At 49.2% G+C, this 21,810-nt stretch overlaps 1 protein-coding gene and 1 non-coding gene across 2 annotated transcripts in view; both read left to right on the forward strand.

The window, feature by feature from the left end:
* The window catches only part of BMPR1A (bone morphogenetic protein receptor type 1A), a 132,796-nt gene that overhangs the window by 108,808 nt on the left and 2,178 nt on the right, over positions 1-21,810 (forward strand). Inside the window, exons 6-12 of the mRNA XM_062213869.1 lie at positions 4,820-4,916; positions 5,025-5,124; positions 15,560-15,704; positions 17,680-17,872; positions 19,311-19,608; positions 20,609-20,784; positions 21,608-21,738. Of these exons, the coding sequence (XP_062069853.1) occupies positions 4,820-4,916; positions 5,025-5,124; positions 15,560-15,704; positions 17,680-17,872; positions 19,311-19,608; positions 20,609-20,784; positions 21,608-21,738 (1,140 nt within the window). The remainder of the gene's footprint in view (positions 1-4,819; positions 4,917-5,024; positions 5,125-15,559; positions 15,705-17,679; positions 17,873-19,310; positions 19,609-20,608; positions 20,785-21,607; positions 21,739-21,810) is intronic.
* LOC133776440 (small nucleolar RNA SNORA58) lies at positions 8,877-9,013 on the forward strand. Its single transcript, XR_009868386.1, has one exon. It is a non-coding gene; the product is annotated as a small nucleolar RNA SNORA58 (small nucleolar RNA).

Consider the following 21,810-nt stretch of genomic DNA (forward strand, 5'->3'; position numbering starts at 1 on the left):
TGAAAGGTAGAGTGACCCAGGCAGAGGGGGGGGGGGGAGGGAGAGGGAGAGAATGGGAGAGAGAGAGAAAGGGAGAGAGAGGGAGGGAGGGAGAGAGAGAGAGAGAGAAAGAGATCTTCCATCCACTGGTTCACTCCCTATATGATTACAATAACCAAGGGTGGGCCAGGCCAAAGCTAGGACCCTGAGCTGCAATCCAGGTCTCCCATGTGAGTGGCAGGGGCCCAAGTGTCTGGGCCATCTTCTGCTGTCTTCCCAGGTCCATTAGCAGAGAGCTGGATTGGAAGAGGAGCAGGTGGGACTCAAACCTGCACTCTTACTTGGGTTGCCAGCTTTGCAAGTGGCAGTGCAACCTGCTGCACCACGATGCTGGCCTGGGAGTAGGCCTTTGACCTAGAGGTTAGAATGCCTGCATCCCACACCAGAGTAGCAAGGTTAGATCTCTGGCACCAGCTCTTGCCTTTAGCTTCCTTGCAGTGTGGACTTGGGAGACAGTGGTGATGGCTCAAACAGTTGGGTCCTCGCCCAATCTGGGAGACCTGGATTGAGTTCTTGGCTCCCAACTTTGGCCCCAGGCCAGCTCTGGCTGTGGCAGGCATTTGGGGAGTGAACCCATGGGTAGGAACTCTCTCTGCCTTTCAAATGAATAAATAAAATCCAAAAAAGAAAGAAAGAAATGTTAAGTCCTTGTAAGGAGGTATCATGGATTTACTTTCAGAGCTGGGGCAATGGAATGGTAATAAAGTTTATTACCACCCTGACAGCTCTTGGTTACAAATCCAGTCTCTTCAAAATTCTGTGTAGTAGTTTTGCCCCAGAAGAGCCCTCAAATGCTTTTCAGAGCAGTTCCAGAAGCAGCTATTTGTAGACAGGTTACGTCTGCTGTGTTAGAAACTCCCAGGACTGGGAGAGCCCTTAGAGGGTCTGTTTCTGCCCCTCTGCCGTGCTTACATCCCCACTCGACAGGTGACTCGGGAGGCCATGGAGGAGAAAGCTGACCTTTTTTCAAGGAGGCAACCCTTTCTACATGCAGGAGGCTTTTCTCATCCCGTTCTCCTCCCGCGTCCTCTCAGCTCCACGCTCAGTTCCCCATGGCCCAGCTGCTTCCTAAGCCACCACATGCTCCATTGAGAGGGCCTGACAGTTGGCAGGCAGGCAGTTGGTGACCTGTTTCCCTTTCTGTAAGCACTGTCAGTCTCAGGGTGGAAACCGGGCAGTCACTGGTGTTCTTACCTCCATGATCTGCTGTCAGCCCAGACCCTGTGTCTCACTCAAGCTGATGAGCCAAGTGTCTCCCCCTCCAGTAGTGGTGGTGCTGGCGTGAACACATATAACTAAGTGTGGATGCCAGGAATGTCTGTTTTTGTTCTTTATTTTCATCTTGTTTGAAAGGCAGAGAAACAGAGATCTGCTGGTTCTCTTCCTCTAATGTCTGCAGCAACCAGAGCTGGGTCAGGCCAAAGCCAGGAGCTGGAAACAGCCTTAGTCTCGCCCGTGAGTGGCAGAACCCGAGTACCTGCGCTGTCACCCACTCCTGACTGAGCAGGAGCAGGAGTCGGGTGGGGGTCATTGAGGGCATGTGGGGAGTGAGCTGGTGGACGGGAGCTCTATCTCTGCCTCTCAAATAAAATAAGTGAAAACAATTTAAAAATAAAATTGTGGTGGAAAATTTTTGTGTTGGCCCACAAGTATGTGAGGGACACATTGTTTTACAGAGGTTGCACAGGCACTTGGCTCACTGTCTCCATATGTTGGTAAGCGTCCCTCCTGCTCAGGAGCCCCCAGCCTGAGGAGAACGGCTCTGGCTCTTGCCCTAAGCGCCCCCGTGCTCCCCTGTCCTGCCGGCGTGGATCGGAGGGGCGCAGATGGCTGTCCTCACGCCGTGTGTTCCCACCAGCCCAGCTTCCTCGGTCTCTTCCCGTGGGATGGGTTATTGCTCAGAGGCCTCACTGCCACTCCTTGTAATTTGGTTTCGTTCCAGCCTCCTATACTGACTCCCACCCAAGCTCTTGAAATAAGGTCAGCCTTTCCTACTTCATACATGCCAAGTGAATTTTTCCCCGCCATGAGAATTTTTGTTTTCCACATAAGTCTGGAAATAAAAGCTGACTTGGGTAGAAGATGGCAGTGGGCAGTGCAGGAAAGGGAGAGATTGGGTCATGCCACTCTGTGACTGAGGCAGGCTTGGCTTTGCCCACTCCCCTGAGAGGTGAGCTGAGGCTGGTGGCACTTGTCCTTGGGGAGACCTTACTGGGCCTGTGGGGGTCCCCAGCTGTTTTTGGCTTAGTCTGGAAGCTCCTCGTCAAGCTCAGCAGAAGCAGTAACTGAATGTTTGTTACTTGCGTTCACTATGCTGGACATTCGGTGCATCTTCCTCATCTTCCCCATTACTCTAAGGCAGATCATTTCTTTGTCCTGTGTTTTTCAGCAGAGCAAAGGCGGAGAGAGGAAAGATGGTTGCTCAGCTGGGGTTTAAACCGATTCCAGAGCCCTCGCTTTTTGCATAGTAGTAGACTGCCTTCAGTCCCTTGGCAAAGTCTGCCTTCTTCCCTTGAAGAGTACTCTGCTTCCCAGAGTCCTGAGGTCACACCTGTCTCTGATCTTCCTGGGCTGTGATGCAGCTGGGTTAGGAGAGAGGGACTCACGTGGAACCCAGAGCACCATCAGCTCTCTTCATGCACATGGGGTCCCAGCCCCACTTAGAGCTTATAGTCTACCATCTTCATGCCTGTCATCATGTTGGTGGGGAACGGTTCTGTCCCCCACTCCCTCTCTGCCGCCAGCCTTACGCCCGTTGCTTGGTGCTCTCTCCCCCAGCACTGCCAAAGAAGCTGTTTCTGGAGTTTTCTTTGCCCTCTGTCTTCTGCAGGACTCCACTCACGCCAGCCTCCCTGGGTGTTGCTGGATGTTTGGTGCTTCTTTTCCTCACCTTTAGTTATGTGCTCTTCCTGTGAGTTTCCTCTGGATCTGAAATTATGTCAGAATCCTTAATATAATTCTTTCTCATCACAATCACTTTAAAGTAAAAAATTTAAAACAAAAAATTCATTTAAAATATAGAATTCCTTATATTTGGAAATTTCTAAATTCTCTTAACCATGTTCCCAGATAGAATCTTGAGTCGTGGGCCTCATGTTCACTTTTTTAAAGTAATACCTGATTATTCTTAGTCTTCTGACAATCTTTTCTTTTTTAAGACTTATTTTTATTTATTTGAAAGGCAGAGTTACAGAGAGGCAGAGGCAGGGGCAGAGAGAGAGAGAGATCAATCTTCTATCTGCTGGTTCACTCCCCAAATGGCTGCAACAGCCGGAGCTGGGCCTAACTGAAGCCAGGAGCCAGGACCTTCCTCCGGGTCTCCCACATGGGTGCAGGGGCCCAAGGACTTGGGCCATCTTCTACTGCTTTCCCAGGCCATAGCAGAGAGCTGGATCAGAAGTGGAGCAGCCGGGACTCGAATTGGCACTCATATGGGATGCTGGCACTGCAGGTCATGGCTTTATGTCTTCTGACAATCTGATATGTTAGGATAGCATGGATAATTCTGCTTATCTTCTTGCTACTTTTGCAATGACAAACAGTACCTTTCTCTCAGTATTTTGGTCCAGGATGGTAGTTCTTCCAGGCAGTGCTGAAATCTTAGTATTCAACATGTCAGATCCTGTGTTGTGGATCACAAACGTGCTACACTAGACTGTGCCTGTGACTCCAGTCTGTCTCTGCCGGTCTTCTGACTGGCACATCATGGGTCTGGCTGGGGTCCCTGGCTCTCAGCAGTGTTGTTTCTCTACTGCGGTTGGTTGGTGGGAGCGTAGCTGTTCTTTGTGGAGACTGCAGCGCCCTCTGCTTGCTGGATCACCTCCCTGGACCAGTGTCTTTGCACCAGGACACCCTCTGCTTTTTCCTCTGATCCCAAGTCTCATCCCAGCGTCAGTACCCTGTGAAATCATACTTACCCTGCTGGGTTGATTGTGATCAATTTTAATTTCTCCTGTGTTTTTAAGGAAAAGATCTCATGATTTTAGAGTAAATACGTTTTTACTAAAAAGAAAAAATAAACTCTGAGTTACAACAGAGTAAGATATGCCAAAGTTTATGAGCAAGGGGAAACACTTATTCCAGCTTAACCATCCACATAATAGATGTTCTTAAGAAAAACCAATTTAGGGTGGGTATTGTGGCTCATGGATTAAGCCACTGCTTGGGATGTTTGCATCTCATGTCTGAGTGCCAGTTCAAGTCCTGACACCTCTGCTTCTGATCCAGCTTCATGCTGCTGCATCCTGGGGGCAGTGCATGATGACTGAAGTGCTTGGCTCCGTGCCACTTGGGCCCATGTGCATCTGGACTGCTGAATTCAGCTTGACCCAGCCCTGGCTGTTGGGGCATTTGGGGAGAGAACCAGTGGATGGGATATATATACATACATACATTTTCTCCTAACAGAAAATGAAGATTTCTGCAAAATTTTTAAAGTGAAGGCAGCATACATACACACATGTGTATATATACACACATATGGACATATATGGACATACACATATGTATATATCAGATGGGAGATATATGTTTGTCTCTCTCTCTCTCTATATATATATATATATGTATATGTATATGTATATCCATATTCCTCTGTCTTTCAAATAGATGAAAATAAAACCATTTTACAGTTTTTACTGTTAGCACAAATTTTAATAAAATGCATAAAATAGGCAGGTATTTTTTCACTCATTGAATTAGAAATTGTATTTTTATGAAACTGAAAAACTCATTATACATCTAACAAGCCATTTCTGATTTGCCATTACGCTTCCCCTAGGATTCACCTAAAGCCCAGCTGCGCCGGACCATAGAGTGCTGCCGCACCCACCTGTGTAACCAGTATTTGCAGCCGACACTGCCCCCTGCTGTTGTAGGTAGGTTAACCCAGAACTGGCTGCACACTGCCTGGAGTTGACGCACAAGTTCCTTCTCCTCTCTAGCAAGACAGGATAGGAAGGTAACGTGTTTCCTTCCGTTGTCAGGTCCTTTCTTCGATGGCAGCGTCCGGTGGCTGGTTGTGCTTGTGTCCATGGCTGTCTGCATCGTTGCTATGATCATCTTCTCCAGCTGCTTTTGTTACAAGTAAGAATGCTTTTCCTTTGATGCACAATATATTGTTAAGTACTGGCTAGGACAGTAGTTTTTAAAGGCAGTGGGCAGAAACCGCTGACTACAGCGTGCAGCTCTGAAGCCATGAACTTGTGCTGTCTGGGCAGGTCCTTGAATCTAAGCAGATTAAATTTTCATCACAGGGAAAAGAGGACTTCAGTGCCAACTAAGTGGATGCAAGTTTGTACTTCTTGTAGTTCATGGACACTTAGAGTTTTCTTACTCACAGACCAGTGAACTTTCTCACTTATAAAAAATAGCTCAATTTGTACAGCCTGTTCCAAGAAATCAACCATATTCTTATTCTTTATTAATTTGGGTTCAGAATTTTCTGCACTTGGCTGTGATTTCAGAAGACAGCTGCACAAAGAAAAATTCACGACAGCCCCTACCAGTAGTTATCTTGATAAGGCATGGCCATGTTAGCAGAGTGCAGAGCTGTCAGTGTGACAAGGTTAGGAAACCCGTAAGTAGTCCAGAGCACATGCAGAAATTTAGCATATTATAGAGGTGACATTTTGGATCACAGAGGAAAAGATGGATTATTCAGTAAATGGATTTGAGAGTAGGCAGCTCTGTGGAAAAACTGAAGCTGGATCAGTTGCCTACACTGAAATAGATTTTAGCCAGATCAGAACTGTATATATGAAACAAAAAACAGTTAAAGTACTGGGAGAAAAAAAAATGGCAGAATATTTTAAAAAATAATCTTAGGGTTTAGAAGACCTTTCAGAGTCTAACAAAACTTAGAAGCGAAATAAACCCCTCCCCACTAAAAACAATGACTCACTAAAATTAAAAAAAAAAAAAAAAAACTGATGGTGCCAGCTATACAAGAATAAAACCCTACTATGTGGCAAAAGCCACCACCAACCGGAAGAGACTCTAAGTGAAAGAATGTTGAGAGCTCGCATAACAAAGAGCTGATCTCTCAAATATAAAGAGCTTCTATAAATCAGAGAAGAAAAAAATAAAAGCAATTCAGTGGGAAAATAGGCCTCCCAAAGTAAGGACATGATTTATATAAAAGGAATACATGTAACTTTTGAATGAAAATTAAAAGGGTACCTACAAAAATTCATAATATTAAGAAATATGCATTAGTTTTCACCTGTGATACTGGCAAGGTTTCACGTTTGACAAGCGGTTCTTGAGGTCATGTTCCTGTCACTGAAACAACAATTTAGAGTTTTTAACTTCTTTGTACAACTGGTACAAGGGGAACAGGAGATAAAGTAACAAGAACATTTTCGAGCCCGTGAAGCAGGTAGATGAATAATGAGTGACTTTGCCCACTGAGATGTGTAGAAGTGGAGAAAGCCAAGAAGCAGCCTGTGTGTGCCTTCACCACCCAGAGGCTCAGGGACCAGCCACAGCGGTTGGCTCTGGGAGCCAGGTGGGCGGTAGCTATAAGACCGAGAGGACTGCTGGTGGGTCTGGTGTTAATGAGTCGCTCCGGAACTCAGTGGCTTCAACGCACAGCCACTGTCTCATCGTTTGTGGGCATCAGGGATTCCGGAGTCTTGTGTAGTGCTCAGGGGATGCCGTGAGCTCCCTGTCAGACTGCAGCTGAGCCCCTTCTCTGGAAGCTGGCCTTGGCTGGCAGAATGGGGGTTGGCTTCCAAGGCTGACAAGTTGCAGGCTGGCTGTTGGCAGGGCTGCTTGGATGTCCTCACAGCAGGAATCCCAGCCTCCCGGAAGCCTGGGACATCTCAGAAACTGCAGTGCTGTTTAACATCTAAGTTGGAGGGGTGTACATTTGGTGGGTGGCTAAGATGGCACTTGGGACCCACTTGGGACACCTGCTTCCCATTCCAGCATCCTGCTAATGAGCACCCTGGGAGGCAGCAGGGGATGGCTCCAGTACTGGCTTCTGCCAGCCATGTGGGGAGACCGGGACCCAGTTCCAGGTTTCTGGTTTTGGCCCAGGCCATCCACAGCTGAATCGTGGTGTTTGGGGAGTGGACCAACCGATGGAGGATGTTGTTCTGTCAGTCTCTGTCTCTCTGTCTTTCAAATAGACTTGGCAATGACACCATCACTTCTGCAGCCTTGCTGTGTGGGGGAGGGGACCAGAGGGCTTGAACACCAGGAGGTGGGGGTTGCTGGCTCCCACAGATGGTGGCTCTCGCTGCCTCCTAACCAGAGGCTGGAAGAGTGTTCTTAGCAGGAACGGACGATGCAGGATTTCACCTTGGGAATCCTCTTGTGGAGGAAGTAGAAGGCCCTTTCTCCCCAAGGCCCATTTGAGTCTCCAAAGTAGATTCACAAAAGATCAATGGGAAAAAATAAACGGAGGCCACACATACGAGGATACTTCCCGAAGTTTGTGGGAAAATGATTGAGAGATAAATTTTGGTGCAAAACATTTTAAAATCATATATGTGAGGAGTCCTCATAATGTACAGTATGAAAAAAACCTGCATTTTGAGGATTTTTTGGGTATCAAAATAAACCTTCAGTTTCATCTTTTTGGGAAACTGCAGAATCCTAGTACAGTACTTCCACGCAGTGGAGGACTAGGCAGGTGCAGCTCATGTAGAGCTGAACAGAGGGGTGGGGCTTTGGGCTTTTGGAGGTGGAAGGGGGCGGCACAGGGGGTGGGAGGCTGAGGGAGGAGGTACACAGTAAGCAAGGAGGTCCCTTATGCACCTGGTTGCAGCCCCCTGGGGTCATTTCCGTCTGGACCAGGTGTCTGCCCCCTACTCTGGACCAGGTATCTGCCCCCTACTCTCTTCTTCCTATGAGATCTCCCTCAGACGGTCAGAGCTGTCCCCGCGCCCTCAGAGTAATGACATGTTTCTTAGTGGTGTACTTTAGGGTCCACAGAGGTGAAAACAGGAGGAGAGGTGAGGGTGTGCACGTTGGTGATGGGCCCCCTAGAACTCTGTCGGCTGTGTGCCCTCCTGAGGACTCCTGAGGAGTGAAACCTGTCAGGCCCAGAGGAGCAGCCTGAGAAGACTGCCATTAGGGCCCAGGGCATGGCCCAGGCAGATTGACGGACAGTGGCACTGTAATCAGCTGTCGGCTGCCAGTCAGAGCATGAGGCACAGAGGGCCCCGAGCTCAGGGGAGTGGGGAGCAGATGAGGTGAGCCCGAAGACTGCCCACCCCACTGCCTGCGGAGTCTGCCCGCAGGACATGGGAACAGAGTACTGGGGAGGGGAGTCTCGCGGAGAATGCTTCCCACCAGGTACCCTGCTGGTACCGATGAGCCCGGGCCTGCTCGGAAACCGCTCAAGGCTGGAGAAAGAACCCTTGAAGTGACTGCAGAAAGTCGTGTTTGGTGCTCACACAAGGCTGGTTTCCACCAGCTTGAGACTCGAAACCCTCGTCATTCGTAGGGTTTGGTTTTGGTACTCAGAAGGACCTTGCCTTGGCGTTAGGGAATGGTTAGCCTTAGACTAACCATGGCTCTGGTCCCGTCTTAAAAGCAGGACCCACAAGGATCATAGTGTTTCCACGTAGCTGTATCCTAGGACACAGAAACATTTATAGGAATATAGAACTGTCCAGCTGCGACCAAGGTGCAATTCCCAACATCTGCCATCCAGTGAGCACCAGAATTCCCCATAAGGAAGGAAAAAATTAGGCAGCCAAAACCACCACCCAAGAACTTCAACAGATCTTAGAATTGTAGACGATAGCATTACAGTAAGGGCTGTAATTCTGTTTTATGTATTCACAAAGTCAGAGACAGAAGGTATTTATAAAAGACCCCAGTGAAGGCATACCCGTAGACCTTGCCTGACTGTGCTCATGGCCAGACAAGGGGGACAGTGTGTGCCAGAGCAAATGCGGAGTTTGTGCCAGCACTAGCCAGCTAAATCCATGGCTGGATAAATTGCCACACTCCAACATTACTTAAAAAAGCAAGAAGACCCCAGTGACACTTAAGGAAGTAAAACATACAGTACCTGAGATGAAAAATATTTTTTGAATTATTTATTTATTTGAAAGGAAGAGGGAACGAGAGAGAGAGAGAGAGAGAGAGAGAGAGAGAGAATCTTCTACCCTCTGGTTCACACCCCAGCTTGGCTGGGCCAGCCTGAAGCCAGAAGCCAGGAGCTTCATCCAGGTCTTCCACTTGGGTACAGGGGCTTGAGTACTTGAGCCATCTTCCACTACTTTCCTAAGTATATTAAAAGGAAGCTGGATCAGAAGTGGAGCAGCCAGGATGTAAACTGGTGCCCATATGGGATGTGGCATTGTAGATGGTACCTTTACTCGTTGGGTGACAGTGCCAGCCCCCTGAGAGGAAATGTTATACTGGATGAGATTGGTGGCAGATTAGACCCTAGCAGGAAAGATGAATGAAAGTCAAGACAGTAATAAAAACTATACCAAATAAAGCACAGAAAAAGAATTTATAAAATGAACAGAGCACCACTGAGCTGGAGGACATCTTCCAGTGGCCTAAAGTATGTATACTGGAGTACCCCGACAAGCCTCTGCCTGTGGCACCAGCGTCCCATATGCTGCTCCGCTTCCAATCCAGCTCCCTGCTGTGGCCTGGGAAAGCAGTAGAAGGTGGCCCAAGTCCTTGAGCTCCGGCACTCACGTGGGAGACTCAGAAGAAGCTCCTGGCTCCTGGCTTCGGATCGGTGCAGCTCCGGCCGTTGCGGCCATTTGGGGAGTGAACCAGCGGACGGAGGACCTTTCTCTCTCTCTGTAACTCTCCCTCTCAAATAATAAAATAAAATCTTAAAAAAAAAAAAAAGAAAGAAAGAATGACCAAAGTATTTCCAGATTGAATGGAAACTAGCAACCCACATGTCAGATTGCCCAGAAGACCTTAAGTAGAAGAAACCAGGAAGAGCACAGCACACATGGTAACCGTCCTGCCCAAGGCCAGATCCGCAGGCCCACTCTTCTCGAAGCTGACGTACACACACTCTTGACGACAGGACCAATCCCGGTCCTCTGCAGCACTGCCCCTCCAGGCGTCCCCCTCTCCGTCCTGGGCGTGGCATCCTTCCTCTGCCACTATGCCAGTTCCTTGTACCCTCCTCTGGCCTAGAATTTCTCATGCTCTTTTGTAACTCCTCCAACCCTTAAAACTGGTCGGATCTAGTCATGCACCCCCAGTAACACTACCCTCACCTTCGGTTTTTCACGTTTGCAAGTGCGCGTTTGTTGATTGTAGTTGCTCACCTGACACTTGCCTTTCCCATTGAACACAGCGAGGTTGTTGGTCCATTACTCCTAATGATGAACTGGCCGGCTGCTCGATGGCTGCTTTCCTCTTGTGTTACTAAGGGTGGACTTGGCAGACGGCCAATACTCAGTAACCTCTGTTAAGGCCTCCCAGCGAACCAGTGTCACAGATAACTTACCAGATCAAAACCATCTTCTGGCTGACATTCGGCCTGGCAGTTAAGACGCCAGGTTGGGACTTCTGCATCCCATGTGGAAGTGCCATTGGTTCAAGTGTGGGGCTGTTCCTTATTCCAGCTTGCTGCTGATGTGCACCCTGGGAGACAGAGGTGAGAGCTCAAGCAGTTAGATCCCTGCCACCACGTGGGGGACCTGAGCACCAGGCCCCCAGCTTTGGCAGGGAGCAGCCCCAACCATTACAGGCTGGGTCTCCCACATGGGTGATGGGGCCCAAGCACTTGGGCCATCTGTTGCTGCTTTCCCAGGCGCCTTGGCAGGAAACTGGATCCAAAGTGGAGCAGCTGAGACTCCCTGGTGCTTTGATACCAGCTGCAGATGTCCCATGAGTATACTGCAGCCTTTAGCTGTGTTGGGAGGATGGAGAATGGCAGTGTTTCTGCTTTGGGAAGGCACAGGGCTTGAAGGAAGTGATGGGTTAGATCCTCTTCTTCCACGGTGTGGGGTCAGTTGTTAAAGCCTGAGACTGGAAAACGGAAGATGTTTGTTATGTAGAGGTAACAAGCACACATTCAGTAAGCTTCAGAATGTTGTTGAAGTTCTGGGTGAGAGGTGAAGACACAGGACTTCTGCTTTGTTGCTGAGCCAGGGAACTCTGGCATGTACCAATAGGTGAATGTAGAACTTTGATCAATTAAATGCTAAATTTGTAAATGTAAAATATAAAAAATGTAAGATCTGATAAAATTAAGAACCAGCTCCTGGAAGTGTGTCACACACGGGTGTGGATGAAGGCGTAGGGAAAATGGGCACTCTGGTGTGACGGTGGAGATGAGGATTGTCACTGGTCCAGCCTGGATGGAGGCCAGTAGAGCATTCTTCCAAATTCTAAATGTAGCTCCCACTTCTAGTAATTACACTACAGATGTACCAGAGAATGCTCCCACTTTGGATTCGTATGCAGTCAGGGTGGAACCAGTCTGAACGTTCCCCCACATCTGGAACGTGAACACCAGGGAGTGGGCGCTAGCGTGTGTTTGTGTTGGAAATGCACAGATGAGCGCCAGAAGCTTACCTGAGAAACAGAGCTACTTTGATTTCAAGGGCAGTGAACTTGATGGCTTAGAGATGGGGATGGCAGGAAGAGACTTCACCCTGTGCCCTTTTGTGCCTTTTGAAATTAAAGTACTTCCGATGATTACCCATATTAAAAGCAAACTACAAAAATGATTAAATAGACTGGGCAGTCCACGTGGAAGATGACTGTGATTTGATTTGTTCACTGGTTTCCATTGTTATTAACTCCAAATGTATGACAGGGCTAACTGAAAAAAATGGGGAATTTAGAACCTTGAGGTTCTAAATGGTTCCTATGCCAGGGTTGGAAAGGTCATCTTAAGACACAAAGGTGTGTAGCAAAAAGAGAACAGATGGGTTGACTGTGTACCTGGAAACAGGTGACGCTGTAAGTGCAGAGACATGGCTGTCACAGACTGAAAGGTGGTTGTAAGGCACAATTGTCAAAGGTTTAGCATCCTGATGATACAGAGAACTCCCATGAATCAGCAAAAAGGATGGGCCAGCATTGTGGCACAGTGCGTTAAAGCTGCTGCCTATGGCTCCAGCTTCCCATATTAAGCACTGGTTTGAGCCCTGGATGCTCCATTTCTGATTCAGCTCCTTGTTAATGTGCTTTGGAAAGCAGTGGAGAATGGGCTGAGTGCTTGGGACCCTGCCACCTACATGGGAAACCTGGATGGAGTTCCAGGCTCCTGGCTTCCGCCTAGCCCCGCTGCAGCCATTGTGGCCATTTGGGAAGTGAACCAATAGATGGACAGTCCTTCTCTTTCTGTTTCTCCCTTTCTCTTACGTCTGCCTTTCAAATACGTTAAGTCCTAAAAATGAGCATAGAAAGGATAAAAATGCCTCAATTAATAACGCACAAAAGACACAGTTTATTAAGAAAAAAAAATTGAACTATGGAGAAAAAACAGTGACCCTCACTAGCAGTCAGGGGGAAGCCCAGTCAAGGAAGGCACAGCAGATGGGAAAAGCCTAAAAATAGTGCAGGTCAGAATTTGGGATGGAACGTGGGCAGATGGATCTTGTGATTTTATCCTTTGGGTGGGAATATAAATTATTCCACTTCGGTGATGTTTGTGAAATAGAAGTTGTTTATAGCTTTAAGAAATTCTAAAACCGGGGCTGGCGCTGTGGTACAGCGGGTTAACGCCCTGGCCTGAAGTGCTGGCATCCCATATGGGCACCGGTTCTGGTCCCGGCTGCTCCACTTCCCATCTGGCTCTCTACTGTGGCCTGTGAAAGCAGTGTAAGATGGCCCTGGCCCTTGGGGTCTCTGCACCACGTGGGAGACCCAGAAAAAGCTCCTGGTTCCTGGCTTTGAATTGGCACAGCTCCGGCCATTGTGGCCAATCGGGGAGTAAGCCAGAGGATGGAAGACTTCTCTCTCTCTCTCTGCCTCTCCTCTCTCTGTGTAACTCTGACTTTCAAGTAAATAAATATTTTTTTTTGACAGGCAGAGTTAGACAGTGAGAGAGAGAGACAGAGAGAAAGGTCTTCCTTTCCGTTGGTTCACCCCCCAAACGGCCGCCATGGCCGGCACGCTGCACTGATCCGAAGCCAGGAGCCAGGTGCCTCCTGGTCTCCCGTGCGGGTGCAGGTCCCAAGCACCTGGGCCATCCTCCACTGCCTTCCAGGGCCACAGCAGAGAGCCAGACTGGAAGAGGAGCAACCAGGACAGAATCCAGCACCCCAACTGGGACTAGAACCCGGGGTACTGGCGCCGCAGGTGGAGGATTAGGCAAGTGAGCTGCGGTGCTGGCCAATAAGTCTTTAAAAAAAAAAAGGGAGCTGGACTGGAAGTGGAGCAGCCCAGCCTCCAACCGGTGGTGGGGGGGGTGGGGGGTGGAGATAGAAATTCTAACACAAAAAACTGTATCTTGTGGTGTATTTATACTGGCATACTTCTGGAAACAACCATAGCCGTCAGGATAACTTTTAAGTCATTTCCTTAATGGAATGGTAGGGACTGTGAGATTATGGATTCCAAACCTAGGCCTTGGTTTGGAGCTCAGCTTCCTCTGTTGGGCAGGTGTTGGACTTAGAGCTGTGACAAACCTCTCGGCCGTGGTTTCATGTGTATGATGGAGCAGTGGTACTTAACCTCTTCAGGCTTGTGAAAGAATGAAGCAAGTCCTGGAACAATTCCTGATACCACAGCATCAACAACAGGCTGTTTTTGATATGTGTCAACCTGAGAAGTAGGGAAAATGTAAGGGATTCTTTTAAAGCAAGGTGTGAAGCATTACTGCGGCGTGTGCCATTGGTGTAGCTGTGCGTGGAGAATTGCTGTGAGCTTAGCTGTTGGAAGAGAGGAATGCGCATACAGGAAGGCTGGAGCTGCCTGCGACTCGGTGCCGTCTCTTAGGTGAGAAGCAGGGATGTGGAGTCGCCAGAGAACAGGCTGGGGCTCCAGGTATCTTTACTGTTTCTGTAAAACCACACACACAAGTACCTGGTGGTTGCGTGAGGTTAGGAACGGGCAGGCTCAGGTAGGAAGAGGTTAGGTACAGTAAGTTCTAGTGTTTTGTGACACAGAAAGGTAACGATAGATCACTACAACTGTGTGTTGTTGTTTTAAAATTTTATTTATTTATTTGAAAGTCAGAGTTACATAGAAAGGGAGGAAGAGATAGAGACAGAGAGGTCTTCCATCACTGGTTCATTCCCTGAATGGCTGCAATAGCTGGGAATGAGCCAGGCCAAAGCCAGGAGCCAGGAGCTTTTTCTGAGTCCCCCACGTGCGTGCAGGGGCCCAAGCACTGGGGCCATCCTCCGCTGCTTTCCCAGGACATCAGCAGGGAGCTGGATCGGAAGCGGAGCAGCTGGGTCTTGAACCAGTGCCCACATGGAATGCTGGTGTCACAGGTGGCAGCTTTACCTGCTGTGTCACAGCGCCAGATCCATGATTGTGTGTTTTATAAAGAACTAGAAGAAGGGAGTTTGGAAGCTCCCAGCACAAAGAAATGACAGGTGTTTAAGGAGATGGAAATGCTGATTTCCCTGATTGGATTGTTGTAGACTGTATATATGAATCAGATTCTCACAGTATACCCTGTAAATGTGTATAATTATTGTGTGTCTGTTCAAAGTCAGGGCTGGGCATGTGGCCTAGTGGTTAAGATGCCCACAGCACGTGTTGGAGTGGCTTTGGTGCCCACATCTGATTCCTCGTCCCGTCTTCCTGCTAATGCAGACCTCAGGAGGAGCAGTGATGGCTCTGATAGTGGGGTTCCTGCCGCCCACATGGGAAACGTGGGCCAAGTTCCCAGCTCCCAGCTTCAGTCCCAGCCAGGAGCCATTGCAGGCATTGGGGGGATGAACCAGAAGATGGGGACCTCCTTCCTCAGTGTGTCTCTCCCTCTTCTCAAGTTTAAACAACTACTACTACTAATTTTAAAAATGAAGTAATGTTACTGTTTATTAAACCTAAATTGTCTGTACTGGAGTGTCAGGAATATCAGTTAATCTTTACCTTTGTGTGTTTGAAATATGTTATAATTAGAGATTTTAAAGAAAGGCCTTCTAGGATATCAGAAGGAATTAAGACAATAGTGTGAGTTTTTTTTTTTTTTTAATAAACTCCTTTTCCCTGTTTTCAAAATAGAAATACATTTCTTGTTTGTTGTAACAGAAAAATACAGTATAAATTCACATGAAAATGTGTGTGCGTGTGACACAGAAAGAGAAGATTCTGGTGCTGTCCGCTCTCTGGTCCTAGCAGGTGTTTGTAAAATGCTCAGTTTTAAAGGATGTTGACAGCTAGAACAACACTCCGCACCCTGCTTACATCTGGCTTTTCTCACTTGCCGGGGATGGCGTCTCCCATTTTTACATGATACGGAGAGCTCCACTGTGTACATTCTGGTGTAACAGAGGACATGTTCCGTCTAGTGAGACTAATTTGGATATGATTCCATCCAATGGGAGGATGGTGTAGAGAAAGTTCTGTGGTTTGTAATCTAACCGATTATTTTCTACTTTTTTCTTAAAAGACATTACTGCAAGAGCATGTCCAGTCGACGTCGTTACAATCGAGACTTGGAGCAGGATGAGGCGTTTATCCCGGTGGGAGAGTCGCTGAAAGACCTCATAGACCAGTCGCAGAGCTCTGGTAGCGGATCTGGCCTCCCTCTGCTGGTGAGTTAAGGGTCCATGCCGGCAGGCTGCTGGGCTGATAGAGAGCTTGGCGACCGTGGGGCTGCAGGCGGCTTCATTACTGCGTACACATTGGCTTACATTATGGAAAGTTTTTAAGAGACTGAAGGTAGCAGAAGAGTAGTTTCTGCTTGAAGTGAAGAGAAATGTGCCCAGGTTTTCAGGTGAGCTGCCTCCTTCCTGCACTCGTCACAACCTAACATCACGTCGTCAGCATCTCAGATAAGACGCTGCAAGTCCACACCTCCCGTCTGTTCCCCTAATGCCATGAATGTCTCCAGTTTTTAACAGTGTGCCTGGTCAGCCAAGCGGATTTTCAGAAAGTTCATGGAAATGGAATTTAAGTTTATATTACTGCAAAAAGTTTCAAATCTGTGTATACAGGAGTCTTCAAAGGTTCATGGAAAATGTTTATGATAAAGGAAAGCTATGCATGGATTTTAGAATTTTTTGCACCGACAAAAACTTATAATTCCATTTCCATGAACTTTTCGAAGTACGCTCATGAATTAGACAACCCAAAAGCCATCAGTTGGCAAACAGATAAAGTGTCTGTTCATACAGCAGAAAAGTGGTCATTGATAAACAGGAACAGACTACTCACACACGCCAAAACCTGGGCGACTTTCGGAAGCCACGCCTGCTGGGTGAAAGAAGCTGACACACGAGGCTCCCTGTTGGTGTTTCTCTGAATGCGATTCTAGAAGAAGTGTACCTGAGGGCAGGAGGCAGATGGGGTTGTCAGGGTTGGGGAGAGGGACTGTGCCACAGTACCGAACACACAACCATACGTACGCATTTATCAAAACTCCCTGCCTTGTTTTCAGGAGAGATGCATTTTATTATATGTAAAAGAGCCCTCAAGGATCCTGACTCCTAAAAGAGTTCCAAAAGTGGCCCTGTACTAAGTGATTCCTAGTGTAAATCAGTTTAGATTGCGTAAGATTGAGCCCGTGTTAGGTGCCTTGCCACCTTGGAGCAGAGCGTTCTCTGATGATCACCAGTGCTTCTGAAAATGGAAAGTAACAATCAGGGTACATGCCTCGCTCAACAAATACTAATTATACTCATCATACGTGAGGAGTTGTCCCAGATAAACCCCTGTATTGTGTGAGCGGGGGAAGGAGTTCAAGCAGAATTCCATCTAGGAATAAGATCATTGCTGGTAAGTGTGTGTGCCAGGGAGGGTTCAAGGGGAGACACAGCGCTCTCGGGCTGCTGGACACAGAGATGAGCCGTGCAGGTTGGAGTGAGGCAGATAGGAGGGCTGCAGCAGGTGACCCGCATATGGGGCCATGTAGATGGAACCGGGAGTTTTCAACTTAGATACAGATTTGGCTGCGTAAACTCTAAACCACCCCAAAACTCAGTGGCCTGAGGCAGTGAGTATTTGGGGGCTTACCTTCTGCACGTGCTCCACCAGAGCTGGGTGCTGTCGCTCGCATGTGTGACTGACGGTTCACAGCGCACAGAGCTCTCCCCAGGAACAGCAGGAAGGCAAGCCCCATGCACAGACATCTGTTGGAGTGTGCCTGCAGCACGTCTGCTGCCCAAAGCCTGTAGTGCAAGCTCTAGGGCTGCCCTGGGACCACTCTGGCCGGCAGCTAACATGCTGACGTGGGCTAGTCAGGGCCGGTTTATGGCTTCAGAGCACCACTGTGGTGGATTTCAAAGCCATGCCTGAGTAACCCGTTTCCAGGTGGTCTCTGTACGCGGCTGTGCCTGTCTTAGGTTGTCCCCCAGAGGATCTTACCCGTCGTTGACTAACCAGCGCTCACAACGAGAGACCACCTACCATGTCCGGGTCTCATGTGTGAAGCATGTGGCCACTGCAGGACTGCATTTGGTCATTGGGCTGTGCTGTGCTTTTCAATGGGATGGCCGGCCAGGCCCCTGTGTCGGTCTTAATAGCTTCTTTACATCCAGGGCTCAAAACCTTGTTCTTTCTTCTGTAAAGGTTCAGCGAACCATCGCCAAACAGATTCAGATGGTGCGGCAAGTTGGAAAGGGCCGGTATGGAGAAGTGTGGATGGGTAAATGGCGTGGAGAGAAAGTGGCAGTCAAGGTGTTTTTTACCACCGAAGAGGCCAGCTGGTTTCGAGAAACAGAAATCTACCAAACAGTGCTGATGCGACACGAGAACATACTCGGTGGGTACACGCTCAGCGCTGGTCAAGCAGGGTCGGCGGGGTGCAGGGGGAAGCCTGCCTTCTGGCTTAGAACCCAGTGAATGCAGCCACGTGCACTTGGCTCAGGCAAACCCAGGAGAATGCGCAGCTGAAATACAACACAGTCCTGCGTGCCTGCCAGCCACAGAGCTTACCGTGGGACTGGGAGAACCGCAGGGTTTCAGACGGAAAGCAGCTCTGGTGTATTGCACAATAGCAAAGAGAACCAGACCTTCCATACACAATCCAGGTGTTTCATGAATTTTTGTAACTGCCTTGTACCTGTGTCAGCTCAGCAGCCCAACATGCAGCCTCCCTGCACGTCCTGTGCTCAGTCCGTGTCCTCTGCGCCCGGTGCACACAGTAGCAAGTTAGGGACTGTGGTCAGCGCGGTGCCTCAGCTGCTGTCACTCCCCTGCGTTTTATCTTGAGCTGCTGTCTCCCTGCTTTTAATATGGAGAGTGCAAGGGTGAGCATGGAACAGACTGGGTCGGATTTCTGAGATGCTGCCCCAAACTGCCCCAAACGTACTTAAAGCAACAGGATTTTGTTCTCAGGGCTTTGGAGGCTAGAGGCTAAAAGTTTCAAACCTAGTGTCAGCAGGGCCACACTGCACCAGAAGGCTCCTTGGGGTGGGGATGGGGGGTCCTTCCTAGCCTCTCATGGGCCCCTGGCTGGCGCCAGCACTCCTGGTGTTCCTTAACATGAGACAACTCTCCAGGCCTCCTCCCTGTATGCCCGGTCTGCATTTCCCTAGAGAAAGGGCCAGCTGCGGAGGATTGGGCCCCACTATCATCCCAGATGCCCTCATCGTAACTGCGTTACTTCTGCAAATACCCACTTCCCAAATAAGGTCATCTCACAGGTTCCCGGGGATGTGCGTCTGGGGGAACACCATTCCGCACAGCCAGCACGCACTCACCTCTTTGAGGAGAGACGGGGAAGGGAAAGAAAAAGATGGCAGTGTTGGAGAGCAGGTGGCCTACTGGCCAGACTGGGAAGGCAGAGGGGGCGAGGCGCATATCTAGGGGAGGAGCTCCCTCGGGTAAACATTTTTGACTTTGTTAGGGTGCCTGCTTTTCGACTTGAACTTGAGAGCTCCTCCTGTCAGAGAACCTTGTATGCTGACATGTTGATAACATTCCCCAGATCATTGTTTAACGAGTGATTTACTCTTAGTCACATTATTGTCACTTTGATGCTTATTAAGATTATTTAAACTGATTGCTGCGGCGTAGCTGCACATGTACAAAGAGCAGCTACAGGAATTTGGTAGCGTATCCAGGAGGTCCCGGCAGGCAGGCTACATCTTTGTTACCTGTATGTGGTACCTAAATGGTGCTCAGTAGCCCGAGTGTGCGGTCATTCCCTTCCTAGCCATCTCTGACGACAGCTAACCTTTCACTCGTTCACTGGACAGGTTTCATAGCAGCGGACATTAAAGGCACAGGCTCCTGGACTCAGCTCTACCTGATCACCGACTACCACGAGAATGGGTCCCTCTATGACTTCCTGAAATGTGCCACCCTGGACACCAGAGCCCTGCTCAAGTTGGCTTACTCGGCTGCCTGTGGTCTGTGCCACTTGCACACAGAAATTTATGGCACCCAAGGGAAGCCTGCCATTGCCCATCGAGACCTGAAGAGCAAAAACATCCTCATCAAGAAAAATGGGAGCTGTTGTATTGCTGACCTGGGCCTTGCTGTTAAATTCAACAGGTGCGGGGGCCTTTGCCCAATCGTGTTGAAAGTGTTTGTCACCTCCAAAGGGTGTTTCTGTGCGTTTGTCCTGAGGACATTGCGACTCTGAAAACACGTAGGGACCCTTCGTTAGGTCATATATGCATATAGTTGGGGTTTTATGGGGTTTTCTTGTTAGTAATTACATACTACTTTACATAATTCTTGATTTCCTGCTTTTTGTCTTACATGTCCTTCCTTTTCAGAAGGGTGTTTGTGTAGATCTGCCTCATTCTTCTTCTTCTTTTTTTTTATTTTAAGATTTATTTTATTTATTTGAAAGAGTTAGAGAGAGAGAAATCTTCCATCAGTTGGTTCACCCCCTAAATGGCTGCAGTGGCTGGAACTGAGCCTGTTTGAAGCCAGGAGCCAGGAGCTTCCTCTGGGTCTCCCACATGGGTGCAGGGGCCCAAGGACTTGGGCCATCTTCCACTGCTCTCCCAGGCCACAGCAGAGAGCTGGATCAGAAGTGGAGCAGCTGGCACCCATATGGGATGCTGGTGTTACAGGGCAGGGCTTTTACCTGCTGTGCCACAGCACCGACCTCCTGCTTCTTCTTAACAGATGTAGTTTTCCATGACCCAACTGTTGGCTGTTACTGTTACCTTCAGTTTATCCCTATTATTAAAAAAGTTTTAGCGAACATTACTGTGTTTTATCCATAGAATACAATATGGCCTTGAGCACTTGTACAAGTATTTGTTCCCAATGGATTCCTGGAGAAGGAGTTTGTGAAATTCCGACCGGTGGCCTGTTGTCCCCTCACAAAGCAGGCGTCAGCTACCTCTCCTGTGAACAGAGCAGAGAAAGACGCCCTTTCTCCATGACTGCTGGATGGTGCCAGCTGTTTAAACATCAGAGTTACAAAGCTTTTAGGATATGAGAGAGAGAAAGGGAGAGACACTGGTGTAAAATGTTGTGAAAACACAAGCTAGACTCTTCTTTGGTGGCACTCACCCCGGACACCATCTTGTTTCAGTGACACGAATGAAGTGGATGTGCCCCTGAACACCAGGGTGGGCACCAAGCGCTACATGGCTCCCGAGGTGCTGGACGAGAGCCTGAACAAAAACCACTTCCAGCCCTACATCATGGCGGACATCTACAGCTTCGGCCTCATCATCTGGGAGATGGCCCGCCGCTGTGTCACGGGAGGTAGGCGGCGGGGCGGCGTGCCTGGTCCTACTGGTTTGCCCATCATTGAAGAAACAGCAGCTGCTGTGGGGTAATTTAGATGTCACGTCTGTCAGAGTCCCCAGGAGCGCCCCCCAGATGCCGTGATCGCTCTAGGACTCTGCACGTAGTCATTCTCACGGCTGAGATGTAGTACGGTGAGAGCCACAAGTCTAACTCAGACAGGGAGAAGGGCCGGGGGCAGAGTCAGGACGCTGAGCCCCTCCCACTGTGGACCGTGATGACGTCTGTCACACGTCACGCAGGGTGCTCACAGCAAAGCTGGTGGTGTGGGCATCCTCTTCCTGGCCGCTCCCAAACCCCCGGCTCCCAGAGGGAAAGCAGGTGTCGAGTGCGTACCGTCCAGGAGCAGCCGCGCCTTTACCACAGGGCGGCCTAGCAAGCAGGCTTCAGTGAGAAGCCCGGCATCAGGCCCGCTCTCGTCTGAACTCTGGTCTGCAGCTCGTGTGTCTCCACTGTGGGACAAAGTCAGCCAGAGTGCTAGACACACATTCGTTGGTAGGAACAGCCTGCTAGTCAGTGGTCCTGTGTATGGTGTAGAGTAAGTGCAAGGGTTCGCCTTGCCCCCCACCCCTGGAATACTGGCGTTTCCTGATGGGCTGTCACAGTTGTGGGGTGCTGGCTGGAGGAGAGGAAATAATGGGCATGAATAAGAGAAGCCCGTGCACTCACCGTTCAAAGTGGACCCCCAGGCCCTAGCTGTCTTCCTTGGGTAGGAGCTATGTGGCCCTGTAGCTCTGCAGGTCAGCTGCACAGTGCGGCCACGGTGTCCCTTTGCCCGCAGGGATCGTGGAAGAGTACCAGCTGCCGTACTACAACATGGTGCCCAGTGACCCGTCGTACGAGGACATGCGCGAGGTCGTGTGCGTCAAGCGGCTGCGGCCGATTGTGTCCAACCGCTGGAACAGTGACGAGGTGAGTGCTGGCTCCCCACAGAGGGGGCGGGTGTTGGTGCCGACCGCCCTCTCTGCTCACCGCTTCTTCTTT

Source organism: Lepus europaeus, chromosome 17 (assembly GCF_033115175.1).
Source record: "Lepus europaeus isolate LE1 chromosome 17, mLepTim1.pri, whole genome shotgun sequence".
Classification (NCBI taxonomy): domain Eukaryota; kingdom Metazoa; phylum Chordata; class Mammalia; order Lagomorpha; family Leporidae; genus Lepus; species Lepus europaeus.